Source organism: Chiloscyllium punctatum, chromosome 1 (assembly GCF_047496795.1).
Source record: "Chiloscyllium punctatum isolate Juve2018m chromosome 1, sChiPun1.3, whole genome shotgun sequence".
NCBI lineage: Eukaryota > Metazoa > Chordata > Chondrichthyes > Orectolobiformes > Hemiscylliidae > Chiloscyllium > Chiloscyllium punctatum.
Window position 1 is genome coordinate 78,848,195 of NC_092739.1, and position 11,353 is coordinate 78,859,547.

The 11,353-nt window shown below is 36.8% G+C and overlaps 1 protein-coding gene across 1 annotated transcript; it reads left to right on the forward strand.

The window, feature by feature from the left end:
- The first annotated feature begins 812 nt into the window (after positions 1-812).
- LOC140478767 (exocyst complex component 1-like) lies at positions 813-10,903 on the forward strand. Its single transcript, XM_072572123.1, has 3 exons — positions 813-939; positions 8,870-9,000; positions 10,646-10,903. Exons 1-3 carry the CDS (start codon positions 813-815, stop codon positions 10,901-10,903), a joined length of 516 nt encoding a protein of 171 aa, XP_072428224.1.
- The last annotated feature ends 450 nt before the right edge of the window (positions 10,904-11,353 follow it).

Genomic DNA, 11,353 nt, shown 5'->3' on the forward strand with positions numbered 1-11,353 from the left:
AAGCTATTTTATCATCCCCATCTGGTGTAGAATTGTATCCCCTGCATGGCAGTAATTTAATATCCAGAAGGAGAAATCTGGAAAAGAACAGTTTTCTTGTACATCTACAAAATTCTCAAACTATTCATCATAAAACTCCCAGATTTGAACATTAGTTGCACATAATGTAAACCAGCAACATGTAACAAAAAAAACCAGCATCTTCAAAAGTTAGTGACAGAATAAATAGTATTTGGCCACACACACAGGTTGATTAGTACTTAGATACAAAAATAAAAACATCAATTTTCTAAAATGGCAGTAAGAAGCTAATATTGAAAGCAACATTCCACATGGCTAGTACAATGAAGATAAACTTGTCACTCAGCATTGAAACTACTTTTTTTTTAGAGAAACTATCAGGCAAGAAAATTTAATATTTTAGATGATAGTCACAGCAAATCTACTGACAAAGACAATTTTTATGAACTGTGACACTATTTTAGCTTCAAAATATATTTTATTTCCATCTTGTACAGTAAATTTCCTAATGGAAAATACTATTAAATCAATATCTCAACTAATGACTATAATGGAATCTATATGGATTGCAAATGACTTACTAGACATTTCTCTAGGGACCAATCCTGCTGGAATATTGATTGAAACTGCAATCCAATCATGTTTTGTGTATCATAGTGTTTAAATCCATAGAAACATCACTTAGTTCCCATAATGCAGATTGTATACATGATAGCTTCTGATTTGTGTTCAGGTACAGTGAGTGAAATAAGTTTGCCAAATGTTGCACATCTGAAAGTCTGCTTAAGAAAATGGCAGCCTTACTCAGAAAAGCACTAAAGAAGAAAATGTTTCATCCAAATGGAGATCGTTTATTTGCTGTGATTGAAGTAATGACAACTACACAGGAAGATGAAAGGTATTACCTTTGCAGTTCAGGTAACTTCTGTACTTATATACAGTTCCAAACTGTCCTCATTAACTCTGTAAATTGTAAGTACCTTTTAAGCAAAGTACAAGGGAATAAGTGCTAATTTAATTCAATCACAAAATAATTTATCTTAAGAAGTAAACCATTGGAGACTTAATAATTCATAAAAATAGAAGACAACAATTAAATGTTTGATTGAAATTTAAATTAAAAATCTTTTATAGGTCATCTGCTGTATAATTATCTTGGTTGCAGCTGCACACAAAGTATTTGGATCTCTGAGTTTTTAAGTTTGATCATGATTGGGGTCTGTTTCCTTTTTTTTAAGTTTCTTAAATTGATGGGTTTATTTTATAAATTCACTGGGTTTATCTTTTGTATTAGTTCAGTCACTTTTCTGTAGCCTGCAGTTGCAGCATTTCATTATTGCTTAGGAACTGTTAGTAGCCCTGGAAAAATACCTCTGAACCACCATTACTCTCGATGATATCTGGCATAATTTTAATTTTTTAAAAAACTACATTTATTGTATGATACATACAAAAATGCAAGAAGTGCCTTTCATGATTAAAAGTGCTTAAACATATTCAAATGTTCAGTTAGCTAATTGCAGTAATGATAGAGGTAGAAGCATATTGCATTTTGCCATTACAGTTATATCGCCACAAAAGGAGTTCAATGTAACTTAAGTAAGTGCAATTGTAAACTTAAATGCATCATTTTATTTTCTTCTATTTGCTGTGGCTATCACAGATCATACCCAACCTCTGAATCACTAGTTTTGGGTATGAAACCCACCCTCGAGACTTGACATACTTTTAGTACAGCACTGAGGAAGCATGAAATGCAATCCTTTGGATGAGACATTAAACTGAGATCAAGTTTGCCTCTGAAGTGGATATAAAAGATCCCATGAAACTGTTCTGAAGAAAAAATACAAGTCTTTACTTTAATCAACATTAGTAAAGGAAGATCATCTAGACATTAGTTTATTGCAGTTTGTGGGATTTTATTGTGTATCAGTTGGCATCTATGTCTCCAAAATTGCCACAGTGACAAGACTTCAAAAAATATTGAACTAGCTTTGGGTGATCCAAAGCTCGTGAGAGATATGTAGCTTTAAGACTTTTCTTCTTATGCAAGAGATATGGTAAAGAGAAAGACCAGCCCTAAGAGTTTAAGCATGCTATTTACAAAGCCTAGGCCGAGGACCTGCAGCTATAAGTGATACCCAAACCAAGTCAGACAGCTCTTTTAAGGAACAGGACATTTCATTTATTAATGGCCCAGATTTTGTGATGAGCATTGCAGTGACAGCACTCATTAGTGACATCAAATAAACTTCCTACAAACATGTTGCAATTCTAATGGGGAGAATTCTGGCTGCCTTGGAGGTGGGTGTTTTTTTTGGGGGGGGAGGATGGAGGTGTGCAGATGGAGAATGGAAGTGTGCAGAGGAGGTGCACTTCTCAGGTCCTGTCATGGATTACAATGGGACCCTGCAGCTCAGGCTAAATTTGGGTGGAAGTTGTGTGCAAGAATTACACTCTGCATCTCAAAACCTAAAGAAGAAGCTGCTATTGTAAAAAGACATTGGAATATTACATCTTCAATAGCAATCATTTTACAAAAGTAAAAGCATAAAAGAAACTTGAAAAGTGAAATAATTTTGTGCAATTATATTGATAAGGCAGACAAGGAAAAAGTATTCCTATCAGCTGATGGTACAAGGACTGAAGGACACAGATTTAGGATTTTGTGTCAGAGATGCAGGGTGGGATTTGAGGAAGAACTTTTTAATGAGTGATGGATTGAAAATATGAAGGTGGTGGAGCAGAGATGATCACCGATTGGAAAGGATTTTGTGTGAAGGAAAGAAATGCACAGGGCCATATGGATCTAGAAAGGGGTGGGACTGAAAAGATTGTTATAGAAAGCTGTTTTGCTTCATTCTGTGCAATGAATGCATCTTTGACTCTTTTCAAAAAAACATGTATTAAAACAATTGGGTCACAGTAATTTACTTTGTAACAAAATCAGTCATACTTTTTACAAGTTTAATGTTAAGTAATGTTTAAAAAGTGAATCAATTTTGACTTTTAAAATGGTACCAGCTTCATAATTAAGAGTTTGTAAATTGAGAGGAGACTCCTTGTGATGAAAATAGAAGTGTAAAATTTGAAAGTGTCATTAATTTGGCAATAGCTCTAATTTATGTTGATTCCATACTTGTCTATTGAAGTAGCAAACTGTCAGACATAGCTTTGATTGAAACACTACAACTTCGGACTAGCACACTAATAGTTCACATCGCACTCTGGATGGTACAGGGCTTCTCCAAAGTTCCATGATGGTAATGTCACCATACTGATACTGCAAAATCCAACCTAATATTTCTCCCTTTTTTTGAGGATAGACATGGGATAGAACAAAGAAGTGGGATTTGCTTTAACTGTTATTATCTGTATGTTCGTTTGCTGTACGTAACATAAAGCCGATTAATGATTCGCACTAGATCACATTTCATAAAAATGTCAATCAACTCCTCAAATGAATAACAACATTTGAAAGGACAAAACACCCCACATCCAATTCAGTTCTCAGTGGAGTTTTAGTTATACCCTTGAGATATGTTTTTATAAAATGAATATTACACATGTGCATGTATAGTTCATGGAAGTAACCAGCACTGAAGCATATAAGGGAATAATGGAGAGACTCAAAAATTACAATAAACCATTACCACTGGCTCCACTATACTGGCTACACAAATGTAGAAAATCAGCTCAAGCCCTCACTCCTGTTTGACAGTAATATGCCTCTAATTAGTTGTAGCAGTTCTACTAATTTTCAGAAAAGCATATAAATTATTCAATATCACTCTTATATGTTTCAAACTCATGATAATATATAGATAAGCTATTCCTCGATGGTGTTGAATGAGGTATAAGTATTGGCCACAACATCAGCAGTGGCAACTCTGCTGTTCTTTGAATACTGCCATGGGCACTTTGGCATCAATCCGAGCAGATTTGGGCCTGGCATTAATGTCTCACCTAAACAATAATGTAATACATTTCTGGAACAAAAGAGAAAAAGACTAATCTAAATATAATAATCTTTACAAAACAGTTCCCCTGGTGTGGAAGCCAGCTTCAGGAGAAGGTAGACCAGGCATTCATATGTTCAGGTTAGCGTGCCTGCCACATCAAAATCAAACACTGGAAAATCCAAAAAACTGTACATTTGACAAGATAGTCTCTGCTTCCAGTTATCCAGCTGCTCCTCTAAAATAATGCCTGAGGCCAGTGTCCCATCACCAAGTCTTCCTTCATTTACATGTAGAGAGTCATTGACGTTGATCCAATACTGTCAGAGCCAGCTCTCAGTGTGAACAGAACAGCTGATACTCTTGTTTATATCTATCAGCCAGGGTTCCCTGAATGGACCAGGTTAACAGTCCCAGCCGTAAACTCATTCTGAAGTCCAACTGGCTGACCTCATCATAGTCTCTACATTTATCCCCCTCTGAGTCCAAGGACATAGGCCAGTTCTTTTTTTGTCATTGCTCCTCGGGCATTTTACCACTGGGCCAAGTTCCTCCAAACTCTGCTTCTGATACAGGCAGCGTGTAATACACAGTAGCTCAACTCTTGTTACTAGGGTGACAGAGAAGAAATTCACTCTCTTCTTCAGGTAGCAAAGGCATTGAGATAGTGATATTTGCCGTGTTCATATCAAATTCCAAGTTACTTTCAAGGCTTGACAGAGAGGGAGAACCCATGGGTTCTAGAACTTTCAGAAAAGCAGTTGAGAAGCTGGGCATGTTTTGATTCCGCGGCATTTGCTGGATTCATATAGTCCACGTGCTCATCCAGGACTGTCACACCTACCCCTGGACCTGACCTTGCCTCTTACCCATACAAGACCATTCTTGTGGTACCTATATTAAACATCATCCCCTGAAGTAAACTGTCTCTCTCGCTAAACAGAGTCTTGTATGAAGAATTGGCATCCCTGATGCCAATGCACATCCCACCCACATCAACCACCCATACCCCCCAACCCCAGCACCCCCCCCCCAACCCCCACCCCAGCACCTGGAAGATCTGATTTAATCTGGTGCAGTGTCTTGTCCCCATTAACATCTCTGCTGGAGCTATCCCTTAGGTGTGTTGCAATAACCAAACAGGAACCTGAGACAGTTTGGTATCTAGTGAAATTGTAGGCTGCTTCTTTAATAAAAACTAAAAGAACTGTAAATTAGAAACAAAAACAGAATTTGCTGGAAAAGATCAGCAGGTCTGGCAGTGTCTGTGAAGAAAAATCAAAGGAAGGATCACAATACCCAAAATGTTGACTCTGATTTCTCTTCAAAGATACTGTCAGACCTGCTGAGCTTTCCCAACAACTTCTGTTTTTTGTTGCTGTTTCTTTAAGCCTGCCTTCAAAATATGGTCTGCTCTTTCTGCCAGAACATTGAATGATGGATTGTGTGGAGCTGTCGTTATATATCAAGTATCATTTACTTTTAGGAAATACTCAAGTGACGGTCCTTTTACAGTGACCAACACTTCATGGAGTCCATGTATTGCAAAAGATTTGTGAATTTCTTTTTAATCTTTGTCCCCATGTTTGACAAATTAACTCTATGCATATTCAGGCACTTTGAATGGGCATCCACAAAGACTAAGGACACTGAGCCTATGAAAGGACCTGAATATTTGACATGTAAGCAATCCAGGGTTTACCCAACAATTCCCACAAATGTAGGGGAGCTGCTACTAGTAATTTTGACCTTGTTGGCATTCTGGGCACTGTCCCACCAACACAATATGTTTGCATCTAGTCATGACCATCAGACATAATCTCTTGCTAGCATCTTCATTTTGGAAACCTCTGGATGACCCTGGTGGAACTGTCAGTATCTGACGGTGATCCTTGCTTGGGATGATCATTCTTATTCTCCCTAATAAAATGATGTCCTCTACTATGATCTGATCCTTCTGAATCCAAAATAGTTTCAATTCTGGTTGTGATGGTCATTTGGATTCTCCCATCACCGCAAACTGTTTCAGTATTGCCAGGGCTAGATCTTTCTACATCCAAAGTATGATATTGTTAGCTGTGACTGGAAATGTGTCCAGATAATTTAAAACCATTTCAAATTATTATTAAAAAGCAAGGAACATGGACCCGAAATGGTGGCATTGATAAACTTACCACAGACTGCAACAATTTTGGGAAATCAGTGCATTAAAAATAAAATCATCTGAACTGAAATCATCAGCTAAACAAAATAAATTGAACACAGCCAATTGAGTCAAGCATCAAAAAATTTACACTTTTTTGTTTCAACTTAGATGTTTCAGCAAGTCTGATAAATTGCACACATTAAACATGAATGATTGATTGCAAGTATCCAGATTAGAAACAAAATGAAGTCAGACTCACAAATACATTAATGAATCATATTTCAGTAGCTATTTGGCAGAATGATAGACAGAGAGTTTTTAATCTACATATGCTTGACCATTCTATTGTAGTACACATCATCCCCTTTTTAAATTTTATATCGCTATTTTTGTGTGTTGGATGGAGTGTTTTATCAATTTTCTCAAAAGTAGTAAGTAATAAAATTAGTAAGTAAGAAAATCTTAAAATTGCCTCATTAACTTTGACATGTACTTCATTTTAATTGGTTATGACATAGCTATTTTTGTAAAAAAAGAATTAGAAATCTTTGTTTTGGCCAAACAAGGGGATTAAAAAGAGGGGAGTTCGCTCAATCTTCCTTTTTAAAACTTATTTTGTTACCAAATCCTCAAATTGTTCATGACCTGACTAACTTATCAGGTCAATTTAGAGGGTAGTTAAAAACACTGTCCCTTCACTGTCATTGTGCCAATATCCTGGAATTCCCTCCCTAATGGCATTGTGGGTTGACCCACAGCAGGTGGACTGCAGTGGTTTAAAAAGGTAGTTCACCACCACCTTCTCGAGGGCAACTAGGGGTGGGCAATAAATGCTGGTCCAGCCAGCGATGCCCACATCCATGAAGGAGGCATAAATATATGTTGGAAGCAGAACAGAAACACTTTACTAATTCCCAAACTACATTTGACTTATGAGGAAATTTGAGTTGATTGGGTCTATATTCATTGAAGTTTAGAAGGATGAGAGGTGATCTTCTTTTACTGTTTGGGAGGCTGAGATGGTTGACAAGTAGATGCTGAGAGGATGCACTTTCTTTGGGGAATCTAGATCAAGTGCGGGCAAAGTTTAAAAATGAGAGGCTGGCTATTATTGTGTACCTGGATAAATGATGTGAGTCCCGAGCTGTTCTGTACAGCTCATAACATTTTCCCCCAAATGTGGTAGACAGGAGGAAGTTTGCACCTTGATTTATGGACAGGGACCTCTGGTCCTGCTGGTTCAGATAGTGCAGGCGCAAGACATCCTTTTCCTCCAGGATTCCGAGAGGAGGCCATGACACCATTCCAGGCCAGCTTGATCCAAGTTTGCCAACTGGGCAAGTATAGGAATGAATAGTAATGTCAGCCAGTAAGAAGCTCAATTAGGTTCACCACTCAACCAAGTTAATGCCACCATCCTCTCTCCAGTACCTTACACTCACTCTATCTCTGCCACTGTACCCATGTTCAACAAAGTTTGTGCTCTACCACTCTCTATTGCCTGTAACATCTCTGCTTGCTCACTTACAACCCCAAATTTATGTAACCACCAATCCTGTATGCCCTCTGCACTGCCTATTCACTCACTTGGCAAACCCTTTCTAACTGCATCAAATGTAACAGCTGTGTCACCCACTTTCCTCTCCTGCATTACCTGCCTTTCTCTCTTTCCATGAGGAAAACAGCCAAAAATTGGGCAGAAAAGGTCAAGATGGGCAATGGGTTCCCCGCCATGTGGCTCCTCATCCTTTATATGGAAACCGTCCTGGTTCTGACTGCTCTGAATGGCTAACTGACTGTGCCCAGCAGTACTGAAATCAATCAGCACCCCAATGAGGCAAGATTTCCTCCCAGTGGCAGAAGTTTCACTTCATTAAATTATTTCAAAAGGTCTACTTATAAATTTAACACAAAGTGCACCAGGCAGGTTAAGGTGGGCTGGACCTAATATTTTTATTGGGTGTAGGGAATCTGCTCTCAGATATAATCCAGCCTTATCATCTAAATATGATGTAACTAACATTGGGCAGTGTGTGATACAATTATGTCAATGATTTTATGATTTAGATATTAAGTTACAAGCTGCGCAATAGTTTCAAAATGTCCATTTTCTTGCACAATTGCCTTCTTCATGTTTGAAATAATGACCAAATCTTGCTTTAAAATGGCCAGCAAAGCCAAGCTCATTTCAAAGTTGGTACATGTTCACCTTTTGATCAAGGGTCATTAGCTAGTGATACACTTTTAGATTCCAAAATCACTCTTCTGATTACCCTTAATAAAAAGAAATGTCTCACTGAAATATTGAGTTGTTATTTTTCTAATGTTTTTTTAAGGTTTTCATTGTTGTGATTGCATAATTAATATGCACAGAACTTTCTGTTCAGTCACATTTTGATATATAGACAGAATAATATCTAAATTGCTAATCTGTATTTTCCAATTTGCAACACAATTTATTCCTTCTGCCAACTCTTTAATTTGATGTTTTCACAATTTTATGGAAAATATTAACACAAAATAACATTATCCTTTTCTCTTGCCCACCATCAATTAAAAACAGAATTTACATTGAATGGAAACAATTCTTTCTTATAGTAAACTGAGGACAAAACATTGCAAGAAAAATCAAGTTTTGATTTTATATTTTAATTTCACGTTTTGATGTTTTGTGAAGTCAGTTTAATATGGTGACATTTATTTTGAGTATATCTACATCACTGTACACATCTTTTTACTTCAGTAACAAATTGTAAAGAGGTGCAAATCACTTTTGTGAAAAACGTAGCTTCGAGTCAAGATGAACAATTTGAGAAAATCAATACATGGTTTCTTGAAGATCTTAAACTTGTGGATGGAAAAGAAGCAGACCAAGTAAGTAGCTAACCAAATGAGCCTGATCTATATTGTATTACTTATTCCTCTTTCCAACAATGTCACACATGTTTTTTGCACGTCTGATCTTTACATCTTTATAATTCGTATCTTTAAAATATGTACAAAAATGAAAACTCATTCCTAAATTAGAAAATAATTACGATCATTGAGCATTATCTTCTCCAACTGTTCTACTTTCATATTTTGCCAATACTGCTGTATAACGTGTATGCATTAGACCTAATGTAACTCTTCCTCCAATGGTTAAGGGCAAATTTTGCAAGTTGCCAGAATCAATCCATGGCAGTCGTAGTTTTGCAATGATTCTCCAATCCATGCTTCCATTAAGCATGGCTTAATGCCAGGGCTGAAATTTTACAGCACCCCAAGGATGTTGTGGCAAATTGGGGGCATGAAGGTAGGTGCTATGACAATAACGCTATGCTGAATTAACATTGACAGTTAACTTTGCTATTGCATAGCCATGCCAATGATGACTCAACCAATCACCACCCGTATGCTGTAGAGATTTGTGTCCCATTTGTCAAATCAGTTTCTTATATACCAGTTCTGATGCTTGCAAGACAAGAAGCATCAACTTTTGTCCCCTTTTAACAAAGTTTAAATTCTGTAATACCAAGTAATTATTGATGTATGTTTTGAATGTATTTTAATGTTTGTTTGTCCATGGATTGCAACCTTAGCTTTAGTGACTGGATTGTAACTGCCAGTACCCTCCGGTGCTGTCCTGCCAGAGTTTGCAAGACCAGTGGGAGGGCATCTCATCACCGTTTAACAAGCAGTACAAACACTGCAACAGGTATATCTACAGCACTAACAAAGCTGGACACATTAATGTCTGCACATAACTTGCAATAACGTTTCCCAAGCTGTCACTTTCTGCCATTTCCCAGTTCCAGTCTTTCTTCCATTGGACTTCCTGCGGAAGGAGCACATCTGCAAAAGTACTTCATTTAAAAAAAAATCCTGTCTAGCCTGAACCTCACCAATGATATCCACTTTAACTCATGTAAAGACTGATCTTTTTGTTTTCACCCTATGTTCCAAAATTCACTCATACATCAAATCCATATGAACCTAAGGAGTGGGATCTGATACAGTGACCTCAGCCTCAGATTTGCCTCTTCTTGTCTTTTGCTGCATAAATGACCATAAAGGACCAGAAATGTCTTCCCAGAAATTGCAGAGAATGTTTGATCTCCACCATTCTTTGTGTTTTTTTCTGTTGACAATCACTGTAATAGTGGCAGGACACTGGAATTCTGAGGAATTTCACTCCAACAATATTAATATACTGAACAAAGAATATTGATATTAGAATATGATTTTGCCGTTAGCATTTCTTAAAGCAAAATACTTCTAATCAATCCTGTTCAGGCACACCTCTGGGGCAGGTGAGATAGTACTGCACCATAAAACCTTCTTAAAGGTTTTATTCTTTATGGTGAATATGGTGGAAGGAACAAGTAGGGAAATGATGCAGTTAAATGGAGGAAATTTTCTTAAAATGTTTTATTTTATTTATTTTTAGATTACAATGTCTTTTGCTGGTTTCCTTAAATAGTAAAGCTAAATAATAAATGATAAAATAGCTAATTTGTCTTTTGAATTCAACTTTTAGGATAATCCACACTTCGATATGCATTTTGATAAAGTTTACGGCTGGGAAACTTCCAGCACAGCCTCCAAATATACCTTTGTCCGATGTTTGCAGGAGCTGAATCACCACTACCTGGGAAAGAAGATCTTATTTGTTAATTTTGACATTGATTATTTAATTGGCGCCAGTTCAAATTTGAACAGAGGGGATTGTATGCTTGCTTTAAATATGTGTGTGTTGTATATTTGCAACTGTGTATGCTTGTCTTTGTGTAGATAAGAAATACACACAATGTTTCAAGTGTGCAGCTCATGTCAGTAGCTGTCCATTGGCAGAAAAATAGATAACAATCATTAATCCTTTAAGGATATACACATATTTTGCTTCTGAGAATCAAACTATATTTCCATTGTAACTTTAAAGACATGCTAAGTATGACAGATTATTACAAACATGCACTATTGAATACTAGTTTTCAGATTCAGTTATTTCAAATTAAACGTTCTTTCTCAGTTACTGAATCCAGATTAAAACTACACTTGAATATGGATTGATAAAAGAAGTCTCCTTCCTAAACATGAAACCAATGAGTAAAATGAAACTAAAGATCAATTATGCTGTTTTAGATGTCTTGAATACACATCAGCCATAGCTTGGAAACACTCATTGGAAACACTCAGACTTTCCAAGTTAGTAAGTTGTGGTTTCATGTCCTTCTACAGGACCTGA